The sequence below is a fragment of the Bos mutus genome, chromosome 6 (assembly GCF_027580195.1).
Source record: "Bos mutus isolate GX-2022 chromosome 6, NWIPB_WYAK_1.1, whole genome shotgun sequence".
NCBI classification, from domain to species: Eukaryota; Metazoa; Chordata; class Mammalia; order Artiodactyla; family Bovidae; genus Bos; species Bos mutus.
The window spans coordinates 100,243,043-100,270,749 of NC_091622.1; the positions used below are offsets into that span (position 1 = coordinate 100,243,043).

At 39.3% G+C, this 27,707-nt stretch overlaps 1 protein-coding gene across 1 annotated transcript in view; it reads left to right on the top strand.

Moving 5' to 3' along the window:
• The window catches only part of ARHGAP24 (Rho GTPase activating protein 24), a 545,966-nt gene that overhangs the window by 229,872 nt on the left and 288,387 nt on the right, over positions 1-27,707 (top strand). Inside the window, exon 3 of the mRNA XM_070372641.1 lies at positions 14,504-14,591. Within this exon, the coding sequence (XP_070228742.1) occupies positions 14,504-14,591 (88 nt within the window). The remainder of the gene's footprint in view (positions 1-14,503; positions 14,592-27,707) is intronic.

The window sequence follows — 27,707 nt, forward strand, 5'->3', positions numbered from 1 at the left end:
AGCTTTCTATCATAGAAATAAAACTGGTTAAGGAAGTGGAGTTTGGGTTTATAGAAGGTCAAACTGCATCTCTGCACTTCACCAGCTGCTCACCTCAGCTTATTTATGCTTTGGCCTTCCTTCTATGAAATGGACCACAGTAACTGTACCTCCACATACAGTGTTTTATAAGATTAAAATGTGCAGCTGTGTATACAGTAAATCTCAGTGGATGGTTAGCTGTAAAGATACAAGATGGAAAAAGAAGATTCACTCTGAAGGGAAGAATTTGGAGTAGAAACTTTGAGGGGATAGATTTTGTGTCAACAGTTGGATTTTTTTCTTCCAATTGCAGTCTTTCTAGGGGCTTCCCAGGTGGCGCATTGGTAAAAAAAAATCCACCTGCTAAGGTAGAGACACAGAGACTGGTTTGATCCCCTAAAGTAGGAAATGGCAACCCACTCCAGTATTCTTGCCTGGAAAATTCCATAGACAGAGGAACTTGATGGGCTACAGTTCATAGGGCTGCAAAGAGTCAGACATGACTGAGCACATCACAGCAGCACAATCTTTTGAAAATGGCATGGGGCACCTTAAGAAATGTTGTTAGATGTTGTGGGAAAATTTTAGATGCCTGTGATTATCACAAAGGGATTCATCTATTAGATAAGTATGAGAAAAATGACTACGAATTTTGAGAGTGTAATTGTAGAATCTTAGGTTTAAAATAATGACATCTTCCTTTTCCCACATTTCCAATCTGTTTTCCTCTCTGTAGCCAAGGAATTTCTTCGATTTCCAATGAATTAAAAACATGTAGACAGATGCATGCATGCTCAGTCGCTTCAGTCATGTCCCATCTTTCCAACTCTATGGACTGTAGCCCACAGGTCTCCTCTGTCCATGGGATTTTTCAGGCAAGAATATTGGAGTGGGTTACCATGCCCTCCTCCAGGGGATTTTCCCAACCCAGGGATAGAACCCGAGTCTCTTGCATCTCCTGCATTGAAGGCAGATTCTTTACCGCTGAGCCACCAGGGAAGCCCATGTGGAGAGATATGAGTGACCTAAATGGAGCCTGAATGATAATGGTGGTGTTTCCAGGGAGAATATTCATTTAGAAGGACGCAATCAGGGAAGAAATTCATGAACTCCCTCTGTTATGTCCAGAGGAGGACTTCACACGGGGCAGGGATCCTTGTGTCTCAAAAAAAAAAAAAAAATTAAAAGCTTTTATTTAAAAACTACATATATCTGTTTATTTATTTCCTTTCCCTGGGTCTTAGTTGGGGCATTCAGACAACAATCATTATGACAACAATAATAGCAGCTAATGTTTATAGAGTTTATTGTATGTCATACTCTAACGCCTTCAAATGTGCACACACACACACACACACACATATGTGCATCTATATTTAACTATGTCTTAGTTGTGGCACTTGGTATCTTTAGTTGTGGCATTTGGGATCTAATTTCCTGACCAGAGGTTGAACCCAGGCCCCCTGTATTGGGGGCGCAGAGTTTTAACCATTGGACCACTTGAGAAATCCTTAAAAACGTTTAAATAAAAATACAGGGAGGGAGGTGGGAGGGGGGTTCAGGATGGGGAACACGTGTACACCCGTGGTGGATTCATGTTGATGTATGGCAAAACCAATACAATATTATAAAGTAATTAGCCTCCAATTAAAATAAATAAATTTAAATTAAAAAAAATAAATCACGTCAAAACACTGCACAGTTTTTTTCTATCACAATTAATGCTCTTCATAGCCTTCTAGGATTTGAACATCTGTAATAAAGTTTTGCAAACGTTGTGCTAAAATTAAAGTGGACCCAGAATGACAGTGCTTCTCAAGTGCTAAATCTGCAGTTTAGAATATAAAGCATCAGGGTGAGAATTCTGTACAGAGAATTTCTTTCCATGAATCCATAATCATAAAATGGCCTCATGCTATCATGTTTATCATGGTTAATTTAAGTAATGGTTTGGAAACATTACATGTCTTACTTGCTTTGATGAGTTTTGTTAGCTAAGAAAAAATAGTACATTCTACAGAGTGTATAGCTTTTTTAATATTATGCTATTTTTTCTTTTTTTTTTAAATCTGGAAAAATATTTTTTAAATATAAATTTATTTAATTTTAATTGGAGGCTAATTACTTTACAATACTGTTTTGGTTTTGCCATATATTGACATGAATCCGCCATGGGTGTACATGTGTTTCCCATCCTGAACCCCCCTTCCACCTCCCTCCCCATCTCATCCCTCTGGGTCATCCCAGTGCACCAGCCCCGAGCACCCTGTATCATGCATCGAACCTGGAGAATGGCATTGAAACATGTATATTTTTTCTAATAGATAATTCATAGCAATGCTTGAGTCAGTGTTCCCCAAACAGTTTGCACATTGGAATTACTTTGGTAGATCCTAAATTTGAACCAACTGGAAAATTTCTCCATCTCTTATCTCCCTGACGGCACCCTAGAAAGCAGTGTAACTAATTTCAGAGGTGAAGGAGAAACTTGATAATTATTGATAAAAAATCTTCAAACTGCTTTAAGTAAAAGTGATTGTTAGAGCTAAGAACATAAATTGTGTTAATAATTAATGCAAATAAGTATTTGGAATCTACTCTGCCAGCCTCTTCCCTTGGTGCCTCCTGAGCTTTATTTGCCTCATGTATAAAATGGGAGACACTTATGACCGAGTCACTAGGCAAATTAATGATATAAGTAGCATACACATTTGCTGAGCAAAGTAATAAATGGTCAAGAAACATTAGCAATCATCATTATCAACATCTTTTCTGCTGTGCTGTTTGTTCTGTCATTGCTAATTAGAGGTTTGTTGGTTTTAGTCTAGTCTTACAGACAAGATAGTAAAAAACTAACTTCAAATTTTCTAATTAGTTCACCTCCCTGTTCATGATACTAGTAGATGCATTTTGAACCATTATTAGAATCATCTCACTATTGGAGGATTAGCAAAATATGGGCCCAAAATAACTTTGAGGCTTCTGGGATATAAGAAAGACTTTTAAAAAAATATTAAAAGCAGCTAAAAATACTGTGTACCAGGCATTTTTCTACAAACCACACATATGTTAGTTCACAGTTATGAAGAAGGTTCTATTTTTATCCCATTTTAAGGATGAAGAACATGAGGAATAGAGAGGATAAGTGTCCTGCCTGAAGTCACTTGGCTGATGTGTGGGTATCTGAACCAAGGCAGCTTGACTCCAGAAAAGATTTACTTAACCACTGACTTCATTGCCATTGGTAGATTGGGATATGGTTGGAGCACTTGTGGATACAATTTATGTCTTTTATAAGCATACAGTATGGGAAGCCTGGTGTGCTGCAGTCCATGGGGTTGCAAAGAGTCAGACACAACTGAGCTGAACTGAGTATCCTATTTCCTTTTCGTGACAGGGGCTTGTCTGTAATTGTTTTTCTGGTTTTTTTTTTTTTTTTTTCTGTCTTCCCTGAGTGATTCTCAGATCTAGGAGTATAAAGACATTATTAGCACATTCTAGCATTACATTTCTCTGTGCTTAAGACAGGGCCTAGCACATGCTATGTGTTATTTAATAACTGTTGAATGAATTAATGAAGTTACTTGCTACAAAGAAGCAAATTATACCCATCTACTCTACTCAAACCTTCTCTATTATACTCTAATAAAAATTGTTGAGTAATATTTATTTCACCTTGATATCATTTTCTTTTTTTTACTTTTTTACTTGGAGGATAATTGCTTTACAATGTTGTGATGGTCTCTGCCATACATCAATTCAAATCAGTCAGACTCATATATATATATCTCCTCCTTCTGGAGCCTCCCTCCCTTGATATCATTTTCAAACCTCTGTCTGGTCATATTAAAAATTCATATGTATTGTCAAGCTGAGACTTCACCTTGTTTCTTGTGATGCTCATGATCATTGTTCATACTGGGAAAAAAAAAGAATTTGCTATAGTACTTATGAAACTAACAAAGATACAGCACATGCATATATTTTTCCAGTCCAAATCCCAGAGAATAAGAAATACCATGTTTATTTTCAACAGCATCTAGCCTTACCTCCAGTATCTTGCGGTTTGGGCTCAGTGATCTGATATTTCGAGAAGGAAATGGCAACCCACTCCAGTATTCTTGCCTGGAAAAATTACATGGACAGAGGAGCCTGGTGGGCTATAGTCCATGGGGTTGCAAAGATCAGAGTGAGCACTTGTCAGCGAATCTGATATTAACTAGAGATGAGCTGCTTTTCTAATAGCAATTTTAGCTGAAAGCAAAATACTAGTGTGGTTCTGAATTATGTTTCTTTTGCCAACTCTTAGCTGTCAAATATATATATAAAAAAATAACATATTATCCCATTTTGAAAAGTTAAAGATTCCTTATAAAAGGGATAGTCCCTAGAGGGGAGAAAACTAAGTATAATTCCATTCTGAATATGCTGATTATTGCCATATGTGGTGAACTCCTGTCAAAAAGATTATATTCCCTTTTTTGTTCTCGAGCCTCTTCTCTCTGATCATCCAAAATTTGCAATGAAGCATATTGAACACCATGGTTTAGGTTAATATACTCTTTCTTAAAAAAAATTCCAGAAAATTTGTACCCTGGTTATTTTCTCAAGATCCCCAGCAAGAAGTTGATAGCTCTGCTTCAAAAGGTGTAATTGAAGGGTGTGTGATAAAGAAATCATTTACAAAGTTTTGGAAAGGCTAGAGGAAACCAACCGATAGTGAAAAAGCCCTGGAGCTAAAAACAGGGAGGAACCCATTACCTCTCTAGTCTTCCCTGGTTAGCTCAGTAGGTAAAGAATCCACCTGCAATGCAGGAGACCCAGGTTCAATCCCTGGGTTGGGAAGATCCCCTGGAGAAGGAAATGTCAACCCACTCCAGTATTCTTGGCTGGGAAATCCCATGGACAGAGGAACCAGGTGGGCTACAGCCCATGGGGTCCCAAGAGTTGGACACGACTTAGTGACTAAACCACCATCTGTCTACTGGAAAAGCCAGAGAACCTGCAGGTTTAGAACTTGTGGACTAAAGTAATCAGTACAACAGGCATCAAACGCTACCTAACATGGAGTGAAATAGATCAGTGGTTATCTTGATTTGACTCTGGTGGCCTTCTGACCACCTGCTATGGCCTCTCAAACCCAGTCTGAAGTCAGACATCAAGAGAGCCTGGTTTATGCAATTTATAGAGGTTAGTCTCCTGGGATACAGAACAGACTGATGGATAGAGCTGGAGGGCAAATAGAGAATACCCAACATAGCTTCTAAAAGAAAATGAAAGAATATCACATAATTTGGGCTCAAGAGCATGGGCTTCATGGAGCTTGACTCTTTCTAACTGCTCATTTCTAACAAGAGGTAACACCTTTCTTTCAAATATACAGAAGAGAAAAGCTGAAGTCAGCTTTGACTCTTCCTTCTTCATCCCGAGTTAAAATTATAACCAGTTTCTTTCATATTTCTTCAAAATAGATCTCCAATAATTCATCTCTAATGCAAATTTCTACTGCTAACACATTTATGGCTTGACTTTGCCATTTTATGTCAAATTAATTGCTTTATGGTACCCCACTCCAGTACTCTTGCCTGGAAAATCCCATGGATGGAGGAGCCTGGTAGGCTGCAGTCCATGGGGTCGCTAAGAGTTGGATACGACTGAGCGACTTCACTTTCACTTTTCACTTTCGTGCATTGGAGAAGGAAATGGCAACCCATTCCAGTGTTCTTGCCTGGAGAATCCCAGGGATGGGGGAGCCTGGTGGGCTGCCGTCTTTGGGGTCGCACAGAGGCGGACACGACTGAAGTGACTTAGCAGCAGCAGCAGCAACAAACTAAGAGGCTGGTATTTTTAAATCTCCTATGCTTTGCTCAAGAACCTTCTCAGCTGTCATGAACATAAACTGCAACATCTTCTGCTAAGGCTTATATTTCCTACAGCATGTCCTTGATGTCATGAACAATCCTTCAGTCAGTCAGTTCAGTCGCTCAGTCATGTCCTGCTCTTTGCAACCCCATGAACTGCAACACACCAGACCTCCCTTAAATGTTGGCTTAAACTCAGTGTTCAAAACACAAAGATCATAGCATCCGGTCCCATCACTTCATGGCAAATAGATGGGGAAAAAAATGAAAACAGGAAGAGATTTTCTTTTATTGGGCTCCAAATCACTGCAGATGGTAACTGCAGCCATGAAATTAAAAGATGCTTGCTCCTTGGAAGAAAAGCTATGACCAACCTCAGTTCAGTTCAGTCGCTCAGTCGGGCCCAATTCTTTGTGACCCCATGAACTGGGGAGGCACGCCAGGCCTCCCTGTCCATCACCAACTCCTGGAGTCCACCCAAACCCATGTCCATTGAGTCAGTGATGCCATCCAACTATCTCATCCTCTCTCGTCCCCTTCTCCTCCTGCCCTCAATCTTTCCCAGCATCAGGGTCTTTACAAATAAGTCAGCTGTTTGCATCAGGTGGCCAAAGTATTGGAGTTTGACCTTCAACATCAGTCCTTCCAATGAACACCCACGACTGATCTCCTTTAGGATGGACTGGTTGGATCTCCTTGCAGTCCAAGGGACTCTCAAGGGTCTTCTCCAACACCACAGTTCAAAAGCATCAATTCTTCAGCACCCAGATTTCTTTTAGTCCAACTCTCACATCCACACATGACCACTGGAAAAACCATAGCCTTGATCAATCTAGATAGCATATTAAAAAACAGAGACATTACTTTGCCAACAAAGTCCATCTAATGTCAAATCTGTGGTTTTTCCAGTAATCATGTATGGATGTGTGAGTTGGACTATAAAGAAAGCTGAAGACCAAAGAATTGATCCTTTTGAACTGTGGTGTTGGAGAAGACTCTTGAGAATCCTTTGGACTGCAAGGAAATCCAACCAGTGAATCCTAAAGGAAATCAGAAATCCTAAAGGAAATTGGAAGGACTGATGCTGAAGCTGAAACTCCAATACTTTGGCACCTGATGCAAAGAACTGACTCATTGAAGAAGACTTTGATGCCAGGAAAGATTGAAGGCAGAAGGAGAAGGGGACGACAGAGGTTGAGATGGTTGGATGGCATCACTGACTCAATGAGTTTGAGCAAGCTCAGGGAGTTGGTGATGAACAAGGAAGCCTGGTGTGCTGCAGTCCATGGGGTTGCTAAGAGTTGGACACGACTGAGAGACTGAACTAAACTGAACTGAACTGATCCCTTGCTCATTAAATCTTAAAGCCTTAACTTCTTAAAAAAAAAATCTTTCCTATTATCTTTCCTAACTAATCGGATTGCTCTTATGGAACTCTCTTCTTAAACTTTTATTATGTTTCTTTTTGTTTTTCAACATACTTTTGTACTTACTAGTTCTGCAGTTATATACTATGTTAATCTTCTATTGAAAGTAGAGTTTATTTCTTTTACATATCTGACATCACCTGAGATAGTTCTAGAAATAGTGTCTGACATCTGGTTTATCTCAATACATTGTGTTTCAATAATATGTGCTCTGCTGCTCTGTGGTTAGTGGCTCAGTCATGTCTGACTCTTTGTGATACTATGGTCTATAGCCTGCCAGGCTCCTCTGTCCATGAGATTCTCCAGGCAAGAATACTGAAGTGGGTAGCCATGCCCTCCTCCAGGGGATCCTCCCAACCCAGGGATCGAATCCAGGTCTCCCACATTGCAGGCAGGTTCTTTACCATCTGAGCCACCAGGGAAGCCCTTAATTATATGAAGAAGTGAAGTGAAGTGAAGTCGCTCAGTCATGTCCGACTCTTTGCAACCCCACGGACTGTAGCCTACCAGGCTCCTCTGTCCATGGGATTTTCCAGGCAATAGTACTGGAGTGGATTGCCATTTCCTTCTCCAGCAGATCTTCCCAACCCAGTGATCAAACCCAGGTCTCCTGCATTGGAGACAGACGCTTTATCATCTGAGCCACCAGGGAAGTATTAATTATATGAGGTGCTTGAATTATATATACTTATTAGCTGTTTATTTGGTTAGCAAGTTTAGAGCAACCCTGGAAGAATTAACCAATCCCACATGAACAGTGCATATGTTTGAGTACTATTAATAATTCCTCTATTTGTCCTAAAGAACAAAGTCAGAGATTTAGCTTCATGGATGTTCATGAAAAGGTTATATATAGTAACACAAAAAATTACACTTATAAGAATAGAGGATGTGAAAGGATGTATATTTGAGTAAGTACTATACTGTGCTAGTTTTTAAAAATGATGTAGATTGTTAAATTAGCATAATAACAACATATGACCTAAATTTTGAAGCACATGATAAGTATTTTGACTGTTTTTAAAAAAATACTGTGTATTTAATACACACATATATATTTATATAAATATAAATATGGAGAGATGTGTGTTGTTTTAATATTGGTTGTTTATGGTGATGGATAAATTACAGATTTTTTTGTTTGGTTATGTGCATTTTCTAACAATATATACTTTACAAAATATTTAGAAGATACCTATCATAGCTAATACCTTTCCCTTAGTTATAGATTTTAACTGCTTGGTTTCTATACAAGGTGATCAAATTAGGCATTTTAATTAAAGCATTTTATTTTACTTATTGAATGACTTAACGAAGTAACTGCAGTAAATGTTTGTCTATTACAATATACCCTGTCCTAAATATTGCCTACTGGTAAATAAACTATTATTTTTACATCACAATTTGTTTGGAAAACTGTCAAAATATAAAACCTGTGTAATATCAAATTTGAACATGAAAATGAAAATTTCAGCCAGAAGTAGTTATTTCTCATCTACGAAAGAGACAACAAAGGATAGCATTACTCTCTCTTTTAACTACCAAGCGAGGTGGATTGGGATTTCATGGAGGGGGATAATTTATGCAGAAAAGTGGCTTGAATTTAACTTATAGGGCACACATACAGTTTAAGATTCTGTATAGAACCTGTAGACATAGAATTAAATGAGTCATATATACATGCATACAAATGTATATGCAATCAGAAATGAATGCTCTGTCTATGTTGAAAGTTAGGTAGTATATTCTAAAGTTGGGCTAAATCACACATTTAATTATTTCACAAAATCATTTCAGTAAGTAAAATCCACTAGTAATCAAAACAACTGATTTTAATACTCTGTATAAACCTCTCTATAATGACCTTAATTACCATGAATATTTCAAAGTCTTAAGTTGTTAAAAAATATTAGAAAGTAAAACGGAATCCATAGGCAAAGGAACATTGGATGTGATGAGAACTAAGACATTTTACTTCCTGGAGGAGGAAAACAAAGGCACTGCGTCCAATACCTCACTTTGTAAAGTACAGACAGGGAGGGACCCTTCTAACCTCTAATTCCCTGGGTTTTAGTTAGACAGTGCTGTCCATTATCACTCTAAGCCCAGATGGAGGGACCAATAAGATGACTATAATTTTCTGTGCTAAACAAGGTAGAATGAAAGTTGTGTAAAGTATTTGAACTAAATATTGCTTCAAGCTGGGAAAATGGACAATATAATACGGTGCACAGAGTATAGGCTTTTGAATCCCATTGTGCTTTATTTTGAATACTGGTTTTATTGCACTAACAGTACTCATTGACTCAACCATACACCCTTTTTTAAAGCGTTAACCTTTTGCCATGCAAAGTGCTAGGCTTTGCCGGTAGCTTAAGGTACAAAACATACATTGTTGTGACTTCCCTGGCGGTCCAGTGGTTAAAACTCCACAATGCCAGTGTAGGGAATATGGGTTTGATCCCTGGTTGGGGAGCCAAGATCCCACATACCTTGAGGATAAAAATAAATATAAGATAAAAATAAGTCAATAAATAAAAAATTTAAAAAGCACATTACATTTGCTCTTTTATAGTTTAATGATGAAGATAGACATTAATCAAATAATTTTACAAATAACAATTACATACAGTGGTAAATTAGTCTAAGGAACATTCAGGAAGTTATGCAAGTATGTTTTATATGTAGTCAGTCCAGAAGATGGGTATAAAACAACAAAGAGAGAAAGAAGTCCTAAGGTAAGTGAGAACATGGTGCCATTTAGAGAAGGGCAGTTGGCTGGATTATAGAAAGTACTGAAAGTGTAAGTGTGGGAAAATTAGTTTGGAGGGGTAGGTGGAGCCAGGCCATCCAGAGCTTTGTTGTTGTTTTCGTTCAGCCACTAAGTCCTGTCCAGCTCTTTGTGACCTCAGGGACTATAGCACCGCAGGCTCCTCTGTCCTCCACTCTCTCCCGCACATGCTCAGATTCATGTCCATTGGGTCAGTGATGCTATCCAACCATCTCATCCCCTGCTGCCTCCTTCTCCTTTTGTCTTCAATATTTCTAGCATCAGGGGCTTTTCCAATCCATGTCTCTTGTGTCTTCTGTATTGACTGGCAGATTCTTTACCACTGTACCAGCTGGGAAGCCCACCCAGAGCTTTAAGACAAAGGAAAGCCTTTGGACATTTTTTTTAAATTTTATTTTATTTTTAAACTTTACATAATTGTATTAGTTTTGCCAAATATCAAAATGAATCCATCACAGGTATACATGTGCTCCCCATCCTGAGCCCTCCTCCCTCCTCCCTCCCCATACCATCCCTCTGGGTCGTCCCAGTGCACCAGCCCCAAGCATCCAGTATCGTGCATCGAACCTGGACTGGCATCTCATTTCATACATGATATTTTACATGTTTCGATGCCATTCTCCCAAATCTTCCCACCCTCTCCCTCTCCCACAGAGTCCATAAGACTGTTCCATACATCAGTGTCTCTTTTGCTGCCTCGTACACAGGGTTATTGTTACCATCTTTCTAAATTCCATATATACGCGTTAGTATACTGTATTGGTGTTTTTCCTTCTGGCTTACTTCACTCTGTATAATAGTCTCCAATTTCATCATTCATCATTAAAATGAATTCTTTTTAATGGCTGAGTAATACTCCATTGTGTATATGTACCATAGCTTTCTTATCCATTCATCTGTTGTTGGACATCTAGGTTGCTTCCATGTCCTGGCTATTATAAACAGTGCTGTGATGAACATTGGGGTACGCATGTCTCTTTCCTTTCTGGTTTCCTCAGTGTATATGCCCAGCAGTGGGATTACTGGGTCATAAGGCAGTTCTATTTCCAGTTTTTTAAGGAATCTCCACACTGTTCTCCATAGTGGCTGTACTAGTTTACATTCCCACCAACAGTGTAAGAGGGTTCCCTTTTCTCCACATCCTCTCCAACATTTATTATTTGTAGACTTTTGGATCGCAGCCATTCTGGCTGGTGTGAAATGGTACCTCATAGTGGTCTTGATTTGCATTTCTCTGATGATGAGTGATGTTGAGCATCTTTTCATGTGTTTGTTAGCCATCTGTATGTCTTCTTTGGAGAAATAAGCAAGAAAATTGCAAGATCAAATTTATGTTTCTACATTTGAATTAGTTCTAATGAGATGGATGAAACTGGAACCTATTATACAGAGTGAAGTAAGCCAGAAAGAAAAACACCAATACAGTATACTAATGCATATATATGGAATTTAGAAAGATGGTAACAATAACCCTGTGTACGAGACAGCAAAAGAGACACTTATGTATAGATCAGTCTTATGGACTCTGTGGGAGAGGGAGAGGGTGGGAAGATTTGGGAGAATGGCATTGAAACATGTATAATATCATGTATGAAACGAGTCACCAGTCCAGGTGCAATGCACGATACTGGATGCTTGGGGCTGGTGCACTGGGACGACCCAGAGGGATGGTATGGGGAGGGAGGAGGGAAGAGGGTTCAGGATGGGGAACACAGGTATACCTGTGGTGGATTCATTTCGATATTTGGCAAAACTAATACAATATTGTAAAGTTTAAAAATAAAATAAAATTTAAAAAAAAAAACAGAAAACTGTTAAAGATCACTCTGACCATGTTAAGGAAAAAAAAGTAATTAAAAGATGTTTGAGTAATGTGAGAAATTCAGTGAGGGGGTATTTGACACATTCCAGATAAGAGATATAGTCTCTTGGACTAGGGCGTGGTGGAAGTGAAAATGAAAGTGAAGTTGCTCAGTCCTCTCAACTCTTTGCCACCCCATGGACTGCAGCCTACCAGGCTTCTCCGTCCATGGGATTTTCCAGGCAAGAATACTGGAGTGGGTTGCCATTTCCTTCTTCAGGGGATCTTCCCAACCCAGGAATTGAACCCAGGTCTCCTGCATTGCAGACAGACACTTTACTGTCTGAGCCACCAGGGAGTAGTAGAGATACCATAGAGATAATGACTCCTCTGTTTCTGGCTTTTGCAACTGATTGGAAGGTGGTGCTAAGTTGTTGTTCAGTCACTAAGTCATGTCCTATTCTTTGCAACCCCTGGGCTGCAGCATGTCAGTTTCCACTGTCCTTCACTATCTCCTAGAGTTTGCTCAAAGACATGTCCATTGAGTTCATGATGCCATTCAACTGTGTCATCCTCTGCTGCCCCTTTCTGCTTTTGCCTTCAGTCTTTCCAACTCCTTCCAATTAATATTCAGGGTTGATTTCCTTTAGGATTGACTGGTTTAATCTCCTTGAAGTCCAAGGAATTCTCAAGATTCTTCTCCAGCACCACAGTTCAAAAGCATCAATTCTTCAGTGCTCAGCCTTCTTTACGGTCCAGCTCTCACATCCGTACATGACTACAGGAAAAACCATAGCTTTGTCTATACAGACCTTTTAGGGAATATATAAATAGGACCTAAATTAACTGCATTTGAATTTTGCTAAGTTTAGTTGGAGATGCATTTTAAATATCCAAATGGAAATGTCAAATAAGCTCTTGGATACAAAAGTCTAGAGGTCAGATAGTCCTTGATAGAAATATTAATTTGATATTCTTTGGATTCTAGTTGGTTATTCAAGTCATAGGCACGGATAAGATAGCTTAGAGAAAGAGTGTATAAAGTCAGAGGAGAAGGAAGCATTGGATAAATCTCTGGAAAACTCTAACATTTAAAGGCCAGTTATTACCAGCAAAAGAGACTCAGTCAACAGAAAAATAAAAGGAAAACCTGGAGAAACTAAGACAGCAAGGAAAGAAAGACATCAAGAAAGAGTTAATAGTTAAAAGTTAATAGTGCTAAATGCTCCTGAGGAGTCAAGTTCATGGAGGATTGAAAATTTACCAAGCTGCAGTGGATCCATATGAATAAATGGATTCAGTGTAGAGAATTCATTGCTAGGCAAGGGAAAAAAAGTGAAATGAGAACTGGAGGGGAAGGTGGAGTCAAAGAAGTAATTTTTAAAATATGTCTCAGTACTGACAGAAATGATCCACTATAGAAAACAAAATTAAAAAAAAAAAAAAGAAAGAAAACAAAATTTAACAGAAAAGAGAGAAGATAACGAAGAGAAGGCTATGGGAGCATTAGCTGTATTATTGAATGCCTCTGCCTTGGTTTCTGCAGCTATAAAATGGGGATATATAATACCTACCTTGTAAGATTTTTCTAACAAATAATATTATGCTGGTTGAATGCTCAGTAAAAGGTTTTGGCACACAGAATACATTAAATAAATTGATGCTTAAAAGAGCACCACAGCTCTCTTATCCATTCATCTGCTGATGGACATCTAGGTTGCTTCCATGTCCTAGCTATTGTAAACAGTGCTGCAATGAACATTGGGGTACACGTGTCTCTTTCAATTCTGGTTTCCTCAGTGTGTATGCCCAGCAGTGGGATTGCTGGGTCATATGGCAGTTCTATTTCCAGTTTTTTAAGGAGTCTCCACTGTAGTACATACACACAGTGGAATATTACTTAGCCATTAAAAAGAATGCATTTGAATCAGTCCTACTGAGGTGGATGAAACTGGAGTCTATTATATAGAGTGAAGTAAGTCAGAAAGAAAAACACCACTACAGTATAAAAACACATATATATGGAATTTAGAAAGATGGTAACAATGACAATATATGCGAGATAGCAAAAGATATACAGATGTAAAGAACAGACTTTTGGAGTCTGTGGGAGGTGAGGGTGGGATCATTTGAGAGAATAGCATTGAAACATATGTATTATCATATGTGAAGTAGATTGCCAGTCCAGGTTCGATGCATGAGACAGGGCACTCAGGGCTGATGCATTGAAATGACCCTGAAGGATGAGGGGGGAAGTGGGAGGGAGTTAAGGATGGGGAACACATGTACATCCATGGCTGATTCATGTGAATGTATCACTACAATATTGTAAAGTAATTAATCTCCTATTAAAATAAATTTACAAAAAAAAAAAAGTACTCAGCACCTCTCACAGTGTTTTATATCTATGAGGTGCTCAACAAATATTTGTTAAATGTTGAATGTATATGATGCTGTTATATGATTTTTGATTAGCTGGGAATATAAATGAGTCAGAGGCATATCACTAAATACTGGGTTACAGACACACCTTAGATGTTCACTGTTGATGATGACATTTGCCATCTGATGATGTTGATATTTAGGGCATTTGTGTTCACAGGGTACAATTTTCTTGCCTGGAAATAAAGTGCTTGAACATCCCTGCAATGAAGAGAGCCCAGGGAAGTTTCTTTTTGAAGTAGTTCCAGGTAAGGTATTTTTCTGCTTTGATTCAAGAATTGCTGTTCCATGTTGGTAAAGACAGGTCAGACAGCCTTTATTCTTCTCAAGTCATGGCTATGAACATTCATTTGAAGAGGCAAGTGTCAAATTTGGTTGGTATTCACACAGAGACTAATGATTCCAGGTTTGTACACTGGTACAAATGAACACACCTACGCACATGCATTTACCCACATGACTACTGGATTTCCATTTGTCCATGAGACTGCAGAGCGGACCAGAAGGCATGATACGGCCTTCCTATGGGGACTACTGGGGCAAAGCTGACTCTGCAGTTCTCTTACTGTATAGGATTTGACCAGGTGCTCCAGGTAGAATGCCTTGCCCAGCTGATTCACCGTCAGGTTCCCTCGCAAAATTTCATCTTTAAGGAGCCTTGGCTATAAAATCACAACAGAACAAAAGCCGTCCTTCAGTGACTGACAAAGGATCGGTCACACCAGGTTTGCTCACAACCAACTACTTCCACATGTTTGGCTTAGAGCATTTGAGGACATCTCTGCCAAGTGATCAGATCCTGGAGTTCCATGTCTTCAGTCTTCAACATCTGTTCACTTTTTTATTTTTTTTCTTTTAGTCATTTTCATCCACCCCTCTCAGAATACCTCATCTGCACTTAAGTCTTTGAGTCACCCAGCAACACTTTCTTCAAGGTCATGATCTACTTCCTTGGTCAGTTCCTTAGCCCTTCTTTAACTCTTGCTATAAGAAAAAGGGAGTTAGGAATGTGGTTTTTATATCTTTGGTTCTGACTGACCCAGTTGATGCAATATTAACATGGATTTCATCACAGCTTAGGGTGAGTGTGAATTTATTTGTGTGACTAATATATAATGCATATCAATAATGCTGGTGCAGAGGCAGTCAGTAAAACATTTTCCCCAGATTTGTAAATGCTGGGAATCTAAAATGCAAAAGCATATTTTCCTCCCTCAGTGAAAACAGCTGTAGCTCTGAGTTCATCTGGCTCACAGTGGAATCCATGACTAAATGTTAATTAATGCAGCTCAAGTGCAGAAAGGTTAGTCAGATGCATTGTGTTATTTGTTTCCCCTCAGGGAAAACATATTGTAAGAAACCTGAATCTTGTTTGCTCTATTAAAATCTTGTTATACTTACTTCTTAGTGGAATACCCTATATGGAACCAAATTCCAGATGTTGCAAAGTCTTTGAAGTATCAGTAGAGGAAATTTCACTATTTATTCTCAAACATTAGGCCTGTTAGCGTTGAAATGAGCATGGTATTAAACTGGCAGCTTTGATTCTTCATCTCCGATAATACTAAAGGTCTACTTTCTCATGCAGTCTCCCATTTGTGTAGAGATTGCACTTTTTGGTGAAGATGTTCTCACATACACTGTTCTAGAAAGAGCTGTGTCTTCAAACCCAGAAAGTCACAAAACCTCCTTTCCAAGGTTGCAATTCTAGGGTATGTGTTTCATACACAACACATAAGACAGAATGGCTTCTAATGAGCAAAGCTTAAGGAGTTTAAGACTGTGTGGTGTGGAATCTGAAAGCTGTCATTTCAAAAAAGTAATTTTTTCAGGGAAGTTCAGGGTGGCTGCAGTAGTTATGGAAATAAACATACTATGCCCATAGCTCATTTGAAAAGATGCTTCCTGAATAATTAATGCAATATGTAGTAGCTTCTAAATTAGGTTTAATAATTCTGAATCATCTTTGGCAGTAACAAGAGACTTGTGCCAAATGCTTCTTTAAAGAAAGAGCTGAAAAACACTATGGCTGCATTGGGAATCCAGAGTTTGTGCCATTAGTCGTGGTCATAAGAACTCTTGGGTATGTCCCTACATTAGGATGGAATTCCCAGGCAAATGCCTCCGTACATGTATTGGAATGGAAGGATCAGTATCACATGATTTTAACCAGTTTTTGCAAAAATCAAGATTGCTTAAAGATAGCAGGGCATTTGGTTTATCTTTGTAAGTTAGAATAACAAGATACTATTTTCTAATTATTCCAACTGTGTGACAGTTTGATGTGGGGAATCTGGAAAGCTGCAAGAGTGTTTTCATTTGTCAGAAAATGCAGGAGACGGGAAGGAGTGGAGAAATGTGATCCATGTCTTATATAGAATCTTCTGCAGGACTGCCTGTCTGCAGATCCTCATAACACATACTTATTCTACACTGGCTTTCTCTGTGGAATTCTCTCGATCACCACTTCTGAAAATTCATTCTGCAAATGATACTTACATATCCAGCACAATTCTGTCTTTATGGACAAATATCTTAAGCCCAACTACCCAAGTTACAGTCAATGAATAGGATTAAATGCTTTAATCATACCTGTTTGTAATGATTTTCAGTAAAAATGGCAAATACCTCCAGAAGGCTCTGCCAAATATTCTAGCACTATATACATACACACACATTTGTGTATGAATGTGTGTGTAAAATTGTGTGTACACACACACACATATATATACACATATATATCTATACATATAAAATAAAACATGCATATTTATATTATTTATATACCATCAGCACCTATAAAGTTATACCTTTATAATTTATCAATATATATTATGTAGGTCAGAGTTTTGTTTCATTTCATTTTTGTTTTTGCATTAGTCTGAAGTGTCCTGTGGAATTAAATAATAATCATGTGTAACTCTGAGAGAAAAAAAAGATTTTTCAACAGAATTAAGAGGTTCAGGTCTTTGTATAGTATTTAATTACATTTGTTTTGTATTGCATTTCTATGCAGATTTTAGACTTTTATAAAAAGTGTATGTGAAAAAAGAAACTCATAATTTAGGGTTAATTTCTTATAGACTACTATCCCATGAAATGAATTGTCTCTCTGAATTATGTCGTGATTTATAGCATTGTGCTCCAATTGTTTCCTATTTATCTGCTTGCTACTCAAAAAGGAGACGTTAGCCAAATTGGCAAATTTGAAGACTTTGCTGTCAGACATGCCAAATTGTAGGCTGGAGTGAACTTTCATAGCCAAGTGCTAAGCTTTGGGGAAATGTGGTTGAGAAAGGAATGCTGGCAGACCTTCGTGTATAGAACTTGAAGAAAGAAAACGCAGTTGGTTTCGTTGCTTCTCCAAATATGTTCTGTGCGTGTTTCCCTTGTGATGTTAAAACAAAATAAACAGAGTAATTGATGGAATGATGATGTCTTTGCTTAGAACAATATTCTGCCAGAGGGAGAAAAAGGAGTAGTAATTCAGAGACAGGTAAAAAGAGACGAGAAAGTAGGTACTTTATCTAGTTAAAGAACCACAGCTTTCTTCTCATTACCGGATCCCTAACACCTGGAAGTGTAACGCAAGGTGCTGAGTTCTTACTGAAGTGTATATATTTACCAGGTTTATGGAGGAAACGAAGCGTATGTATTTACCAGATTTATGGAGGAAACTCAAGCATATGAAATGGGTTTATTGTTGGCAGTAACTACTTGCCTTGGCTGTGTTGAAGGCTCACTTCCTGCTGTGTGGGATCGTTGCACCTCCTGGTGCAGCAAAGACCTCTTTGTGGCTCTAGGGCCTGAAGTGGAGGGAAGCTCCTCAGATCCTGTTTCTTACTCCTCTGCCTTCCTCTCTGGCAATGATACCAAGAGAAAGATGGAAGACGATAGAGATCTTCCTCCAGAGAAGCTACCCCTGTGGTATAACCTCTTAACACTGACTGGCTATTACTTGCCTGCTAAGTTGCTTCAGTCATTTCTGACTCTGCAACCCTATGGGCTGTAGCCCACCAGGCTCCTCTGTCCATGAGATTCTCCAGGTAAGAATACTGGAGTGGGTTGCCATTTCCTTCTCCTGGGGATCTTCCTGACTCAGCGATGGAAACTGCTTCCCTTAGGTCTCCTGCATTGGCAGGCAGGTTCTGTACCACTAGCGTCACCTAGGAAACCCTAACGGCTATTGCATCCCACTTCAAATGCTGCCTCTCTCGTCTGATGCATGTGTAGATTATATAATCTCCCTAGAATTAGAAAGGCACGTCGTGTGGTAGGAGCCTCCGCCTTGAGCATGGTCCTGGTGGCATAGCAACAAAATGGCTTAAAGGCCAGCTGCTTTCGTTGAGCTTATTTGGTGACCCAGAAACTCACGTATCCTGATCTGCCAAGAAAGGGTAATGAAAACTGCTTCCCTCAGTACTTCCATCTCGCCCCATTCCCCATGAAGCATGAGTGTCATACCCAGCAGTTCAGTGGTTTCATGCCTCATGAGAGTCTTCAACTTGGAGAAGAGCTGGGTGGCAGATCTAGCTTCAAAACTGATGACCTACTCGCTTGTGCTTCCCTGACTTGTTCTGATGGTTGAGAGAAATTCTTTCCCTTCTCCTCAAAAAAACCGTGTTTGGCTTGAAAACTGTTATATCCAAGTGGCACTTCCTCTTTTCTAGTCTTTCTCCGGTAACACAGGGGCAGGGAGATAGCATTTGGGTTCCTTCTCTGAAATGCATTTTCTCCTACAGGGAAGCCTTACAGGTAAGTGGCCAGGCATAACTTCCACTGATTTTTGTTTTAAGGTTTTAGCACTTTTGTCTTCAGATTTAGATCTTAGCAATTTCAGGATAATGGAACGATAACTTTTTGTCTACCTATAATCTTACATTGAATTCCAAATACACATGGATGAAGAGTTATGTTGGGATGTTTACTGGGGGTTCTCTCTGGAGATACTCCATCTCCCAGGATGTGAGGAAGGCAGGATCCGGCAGAAGAAGAAGCTGGCCTGCTGCGCCACAGCACCTGAGGTCTCAGCGGATGCTGTGGGGAACTCTGAAGCTTGGACACTTCTTAGAGTCCCTCTAACCTTAACCTGAGTTTCCAAGCCTTTGTTTCCTGGCGTCAGCTAATTAAGTCATTCACTGCAGGGAGATGAGACAAATAAACCCAGGTGAAGCAGTTCTGCATTACAATAGAGAAATTTTCCATGAGAGTCTCTGAGAGCCACAGCAGCCAATATAACAACCTCTAGAATCTAGACAAAGCATCACAGTATCCATTAGAGTATCTATAGCTTTACTTGTATCCAGCTTTCTGTATCCCAGACATGTTACAGGCTTTTTTATTTTGGTTTGTTTTGTCCTTTTTTTATTGCACACTTTTTAAATGTATCAATTAACCTTCACTACATTATTGTTTAATCCTCAACTCTATTATTATATCCACTTCCAGATCAAGAAACTGAGGAACAGAGAAGTAGTTTGATCAAGGTCAAATAACCAACAGTAGCTAGTAAATGCATGTGTGTGTGTGTGTGTATATATATATATATATATAAATAAAATGTATTACTGATTTTATATATATATTCTGGCTTAACATATGAGATAGAGTATTAGAGACTGGGGCCTAGTTTTTGAAATAATGAACTTGTGAACTCTTTTTATTAGTAGTCAGGGAAGTGGATAGACTTGTATCTCTTAGCTTAAGGATGAGAATTTGGGCACTTGAAGTAAGAATAGGTTTTTTCATTTACAGCAACTATTTTTATGTATAAGCCTATCAGAAAAGTGTTTCTGTTGTCGTTGTTCAGTCGCTAAGTCATATCCAACTCTTTGCGACCCTATGAACTGCAGCACACCAGGCTTCCCTGTCCTTCACTATCTCCATGAGTTTGCTCAAACTTAAATCCATTGAGTCAGTGATGCCATCCAACCATCTCATCCTCTGTCACCCCCTTTTCCTCTTGCCCTGTGTTTCCCAGCATCAGGGTCTTTTCCAACGAGTTGACTCTTCGCATCAGGTAGCCAAAGTTTCGGAGCTTCAGCTTCAGCATCAAACTTTCCAGTGAATATTCAGGGTTGATGTCCTTTAGGATTGACTGGCTTGATCTTCTTGCTGTCCAAGTGACTCTCAAGAGCCTTCTCCAGCACCACAGTTCGAAAGCATCCATTCTTCGGTGCTCAGCCTTCTTTATGATCCAGCTCTCATAGCCATACATGATACTGGAAAGACCATAGCTTTACCTATACGGACCTTTGTTGGCAAAGTGATGTCTCTGCTTTTTAATACACTGTCTAGGTTGGTCATAGCTTTTCTTCCAAGGAGCATCTTGGGTAAAGATGTTGACTTAAAGTTAGAAGGCCACAATTCTACTCTCATGAAAAAGAGGGAAGAAAAGCACACTTGTCTGCAGTGCTCTTTCATGTATATAAATAACTGTATCAAAGGAAAACTCTGAACCTGTAATTTTTTCCTTCAGAAAATTGTTACACACTGGAGTTCAATACTGTTCGTGACAGAACTCACACTGCTGAAATTGTTCTGACTTCTTCACTAGACCCCTCCACACCCTGGCCAAGTTATCATTCACTGTCTAGGCACTGATAAGCAGACCTAATGCTGTTCCTTTATTGGGAATTAGTCCAGTGACCTGCACAGTGCTGTCCAAGCAGAGACTCATTGCAAGTTTTAAGGGCAATTACCAATATTGCAGATTTCCAAAGCCCAGTCTCAGCCCAGTGCTCCAAATCAATAATGACCAAAACTTGGAGGTTTTCCTCTTTCGTCCTTCCCACAGAAAGAGAAAAGAAGAGGTGAACACAGGAGAAAGTGGGGTGAAAGATGAGAGGCAGCTATGGGAACAAAGAAAAAAAGAGAAAATTTGAAGGGTAATTTGAAGTGATTTTTGTCTGCCTGGAAATGAAATTAATCCTTCAACAAAGGAGAAGGGGTCATTTAATCTCACCTTTAGCCAGGAATATACTAATTACTAAATATCCTTAGATAATTACATACTACTTATGTAAATTTTAAGGAAAAATATTTCCATTTTAACTCTTTTCCAGAAGGATTTTCAAGGGCTAACTGAAAAGTTAGAAAACATGGATGCCTAGAGAGTCCAATAAATGAATTATGGATCTTCTTGCTTAAAAAAAAAAAAGTGTTTACCTACCACAATTGCAAACACTTTAGGGGGCTTCAGAGAGTCCCTGAAACCCAATGTGGATTCCAGCTTTAGAGCTGTACCTTAAATATAGGGACCTGAGATGTTATTGGTCTTTATCTCTGTCTCTATATTTAGGTATTTGTCTCTATGTTCTATACATCATCTATTTCATCTAAACACGTATTGCATAAACATGACAATTTTTTTCCTATTATTTGTAACTATGTAGGGTACAAATGTGGGGTAGTATCAGTGTTTCACTTTTACCACCCTGATTCACTTGTGAGTTTTTCCCGCCCTGGTTCTATGATTGTATAGCTCTACAGACCTATTTTATATATTTACCAAAAAAAAGAAACTTTCTAGATAGAACATTTCATGGCTCTGGAGGCTATAAAATTTTTAATTTACCAAAATGTGAGCTATTTAGGCGGTCAGTGCAGCTGTGCTGTATAGCTGTGCTGTGGCCATCTGAGAAATAGATAATTCTGAGAGATATCCATGGGTGTCTCTGAGAAAGAAAAAAGTGTAGCCGGTTTTTTGAGTTTTTGAGATAATTATATGACATCAGTGAGGAAAGTTTTTCATCCATGTCTGTTTTGCAACTCCTGCTAGGGTGATCAAATAATGCTATTGGATAAATTAATTTGCCATCATTCTAAATGTAAACCAGTATTTGGCATCTACTTTATATGAAAATGTGGAAATATTTTAATAGTATTTTAGTATAGAAATTGGTTATTTTCTTGATTACTGGTTAAATATGCTGCTAAGGCATTTAATTTACAACACTCCCTTTATTTTATCCCTTTTGTGTGAGTACTGTAAGTTGAAATCCATGTAATTAAATTTGTCACCCAAAGGCAAATATGACAATCTCTTTTTTTGTCTGCCTAAGTCTGTAGGCAGCCCTGAAGCTTGTATTTTTTTTCCCTTTGCTTGGTTAATGTGTGCAAATCATTTTAAGAATGTGAGTAGGAACTGTTTATGGTATGAAAACATATTTCTATATACACAAGTAGTTCTGAACATGACTTAAATAAATGCATTGAAAATCAGCATGCTTTAACTACTGTCTATTCTTCTATTAAAAAAAATGTATTTGAGATGTTTGCTTCAAAATTCCCTTCCTACTTAGAATGCTTTAAAATATACATTTAAAAGAGGCCATTAAAATAACACAAGGGGCATTTTTTTTTTTCTCTAATTTTATTTTATTTTTAAACTTTACATAATTGTATTAGTTTTGCCAAATATCAAAATGAATCCGCCACAGGTATACATGTGTTCCCCATCCCGAACCCTCCTCCCTCCTCCCTCCCCATACCATCCCTCTGGGCCGTTCCAGTGCACCAGCCCCAAGCATCCAGCATCATGCATCGAACCTGGACTGGCAACTCGTTTCCTACATGATATTTTACATGTTTCATTGCCATTCTCCCAAATCTTCCCACCCTCTCCCTCTCCCACAGAGTCCATAAGACTGTTCTATACATCAGTGTCTCTTTTGCTGTCTCGTACACCGGGTTATTGTTACCATCTTTCTAAATTCCATATATATGCGTTAGTATACTGTATTTATGTTTTTCCTTCTGGCTTACTTCACTCTGTATAATAGGCTCCAGTTTCATCCACCTCATTAGAACTGATTCAAATGTATTCTTTTTAATGGCTGAGTAATACTCCATTGTGTATATGTACCACAGCTTTCTTATCCATTCATCTGCTGATGGACATCTAGGTTGCTTCCATGTCTTGGCTATTATAAACAGTGCTGCGATGAACATTGGGGTACACGTGTCTCTTTCCCTTCTGGTTTCCTCAGTGTGTATGCCCAGCAGTGGGGTTGCTGGATCATAAGGCAGTTCTATTTCCAGTTTTTTAAGGAATCTCCACACTGTTCTCCATAGTGGCTGCACTAGTCTGCATTCCCACCAACAGTGTAAAAGGGTTCCCTTTTCTCCACACCCTCTCCAGCATTTATTATTTGTAGACTTTTGGATCGCAGCCATTCTGACTGGTGTGAAATGGTACCTCATAGTGGTTTTGATTTGCATTTCTCTGATAATGAGTGATGTTGAGCATCTTTTCATGTGTTTGTTAGCCATCTGTACAAGGGGCATTTTTAAATGTTTGTAATTTCTTGAGATTCCAGCTACTCCCCTGTCAACCAAAAGACATTTGGAGCACTTTATAAACCGATCTTAAGATCCACTTATGAGAAGTGTCCATATGAGGAGGATGTCTGACAGTGTTTGTAGACGTGTTGACCTACTCACATTTAATTCCTTCATTCATTTTATATCCTACTTCAAGGGTCAGAAAACATTTTCCAGAAAGAACAAGAAAGCAAGTATTTTAGGCTTTGCTGGCCATAAAGTCTCTGTTATAACCATTCAACTCTGCCATTGTAGCATAAACAAATGATATATGGCTGTGTTCCAACAAAACTTGATTGGGCTTCCCTGGTGGTCCAGTGGTTAAGAATTTGCCTTGCAAAGCAAAGGACACCTGTTCATACCAAAATTTGGATTTTATATAATTTTCAAATATCAAGAAGTGTTATCTTCTTTGGATTTTTGTTCTCTAATCAGTTAAAAATGTAGACAGTAAGCCAGATTTGGCCCATGGGCCATAACTAGCCAACTCTTGTACTAGATTAAAAACAGCAAACCTATGAAAAGGAGCAGGAAGATACTATTATAAATCACTAATCCCCACTGGTGCCACCAGAGCCAAAATTAGAACTCTGAGACAGCCTGTCTCCCCAGGCCATGGCATTAGCCACTGCTTCAACATCATGATTCGGGAGCTTTTGCCAATATTTTTATTTAGAAGCTCCGTCTTGGAATAATGTCTTTTTTTCTCCCCCCACCAATCATGATGAATCTAAAATGTTTTAGTGACCAAACTGAAATTCTCACTTTAAATTCTGTCTTAAGTCCTTCAGAACTCTACGATCTGACCAGAGCTGAAATCTGTGATGTGCTTTTGAAGCAATGAATACCATTAATAGGAGATTGGGTGGATGTGCCTAACATGAAAAACATTCCCCATACTTTGTTCAGCCCACACACATTCAGGGTGATATTCACTAGTATTCTGAGATGGAAGCATCCCTTGAAAGATGAAATAAACTTGATGTTTCTCCTAAACCCTTCTCTTCACAATGTACATTAGCATCTTAAAGCTCTAAGTGTGTGTGCTGTGCTTAGTCGCTCAGTTGTGTCCAACTCTTTGCAACCCATGGCCTATAGCCCACCAGGCTCCTTTGTTCTTGGGGATTCTCTAGGCAAGAATACTGGAGTGGGTAGCCTATCCCTTCTCCAGAGGGTCTTCCCAGCCCAGGAATTGAACCAATGTTTCCTGCATTGCACACAGATTCTTTACCAACTGAGTTATCAGGGAAGCCCTTGTCAATCCTAGAAGAAATCAATCCTAAATATTTATTAGAATGACTAATGCTGAAACAAGCTCCAGTACTTTGGTCACCTGATGCGAAGAGCCAACTCATTGTCAAGGACCCTGATGCTGGGAAAGATTGAAGGCAGGAGGACAGCAGAGGATGAGATAGTTGGATGGCATCATTGACTCAACAGACATGGGTTTGAACAAGCTCCAGGGGATGGTGAAGGACAGGGAAGCCTGGCATACTGCAGTCCATAGGGCTGCAAAGGCTTTGGTCATATTTTAGGGCTCTGAACAAGGGTCTCCTAATCTTGATGAGCCTCTCTGGTTTGTTTAATCTTGCCTTAGGTGGTTTCTTGGCTGTTCCTCCCTTGATTAGCTAGGGCTTCTTTGTTTTAATTTGCCCTTTGGAATTCAAGGAAGGTTGTGGAGGCTAGAACCTTGCCTATAAGAAATGAAGGACAAAAAAGACCTCTGTGCCTGGAAGCCCCACAGGGCCCTGTTGGTTTTCACCCCACCTGTCATTTATGAGCATATCTCTACTACTATCCCACCAGTTTCCCTTTAACATCAGTGTGAGAAACACTCCCATAATTTTTAGAGCTTATGTTTACTGAATTATGAATCAGTCCCTGTACTCATGTATGTCAGGTTTTAAATACAACAGTTCATTTAATATAAATACAATTGTGATAGAGGTCATCCCCTCACTGCTCAACAGTGGTACAAATGCACATTCCTAATAAATGCTACAACTGGGCTTCATACTCATCTGAGCCCACAAAACCACCACATGCTGCAGCTTTCTTATACTAATGAGAATATGAATAGATTTATTTTACAGCTTCCCAGGTGGCTCAGTGGTAAAGAACCTGTCTGCCAATGCAGGAGCTACAAAGATACACGGATTTGATCCCTGGGTCAGGAAAATCCCCTGGAGAAGGAAATGGCAACCCCTTCCACTCTTCTTGCCTGGGAAATCCCAAGGACAGAGGAGCCTGGCAGGCTGCAGTCCTTGGGGGTCACAAAAAGTTGGACACGACCGAGCACCTGAGCACACACACACTAGCTCCCACAGAGCCAGGTGTCCAAGAGTTAGGAAAAAAAAAGACGACGAATGAAGAAATGCGGTTAGGGATTTCAGAGTTAGTGTACTCTGCATTTCCTTCTCCTCTCCATGTGGCTCATGTTTCTTGTGTTATCTGTAGTCTCTTCCTTCTCCATCAGATGTGATACTTTAAAAAAAATAACTATTTTTAATTTTTTAAGTGGAGTATAATTGCTTTACAGTGTTGCTTTAGTTTCTGCCTTATAACAAAGTGAATCAGCTGTATATATACATATATCCCCTCCCTCTTGGACTTCCCCAGCCCCATCCCACTGCTCTAGGCCACCACAGAGCACCGAGCTGAGCTCCCTGTATTACGCTCCAGCTCCCCACTGGCTATCTATTTTACACATGGTGGTGTATATATGTCAACGCTACTTTCCCAATTTTCCCCACCCTCCCCTTCTCCTCCATATGTCCAGTCTCTATGTCTGAGTTTCTATTTCAGCCCTGAAACATAGGTTTCTGTACCATTTTTCTAGATTTTATATATATGCGTTAAAAAAACAATATTTGTTTTCTTCTTTATGATTTACTTCACTTGTAGTATACGCTCAATGCATGTTCACTGAATTATTAAATAGACTAGACCTCAGTTTTATCATTCAGAGAATGATTTCATTGGATTTCATTGGATTAGCTAAAATGAAAACAGCCTTGCAGCTCTGAGGTATTTAATTTCATCATCGTTCTTTGTCTCTATGCCTTAGGAAACTGGAGACTGAAGAAGTTCATTAACTCCACCTTTAAAAGCAGTCTGCATTGCCTCTCCCTTCAGTCCGTCATAACTACTCAACACCAATCTTGTCATTTAGTACTTCCACGATAGAAGCTGTTGATGAACAAGTTATCTGTTGGGATGAATGTGATCCCTTCCTCCTCGTTGTTCTCTGTGACCTGTTATGTCCTTGAAGGCTGTTTGTGTTCACCTGTCTTTTTTTATCCAATAATCATAAAGGCCTTTGCAACCCAATCAAGCTCAGAAAACAGACAGTACAGAGCTAAAAGAACATCAGTGGCTGTTACGAGGAAAAGAGGATTTCTCCTCTTTTTCTGTGGCAGGGCTTCCTTGAGCTGTGTCCTAGAGAACGAGTGTGTCTGAATAAGGCAGTGGTCAGTGAGAACAACTGTAGGTTAGAAGTGATATGGGACTGAGAAAGAAATGTCTCACAGAAAATGCAGCATATCAGGAGGACGAGTGTGCTGCAGAGCAGCTGCTGATAATTAGGGTGGGAAATAGCTGGCAGCAAGGATGGAACCAGCATGACTTCACGTCCTGCGCCAACTCTCATGGAACCACGGTAGCCATTTTCATTTTTCTTCTTTTTCTCATTCTGATTTTCAGTATAAAACTGAGCTGAACTGGTCTTGAATGTTTCCAAAAGTGAAACCTCAAGGACCATCTGCATCCTGAGGCCCGGGTGGCATCCTGACTTTAAAAAGATTGTTATCTTTGTCTATTGACTTGTGGGTTCCTTGGCCCTGTCTGTTTTTCAAATGCCTCCTTTCTTGAGAATTGTCCGTCTTCACAGCCCATGACCTGAGACCTAGAAAGGCCCAGATGGAAGTCTGGAGAGATCCTGATGCAGCAGAAACGTGTGGTCCTACCTGCCAAAATCCCTCCACCCTAAATAAGAAAACTAGTAACTTGAAGTAGCCACCTAGGAGTTATAAAACCCCTAT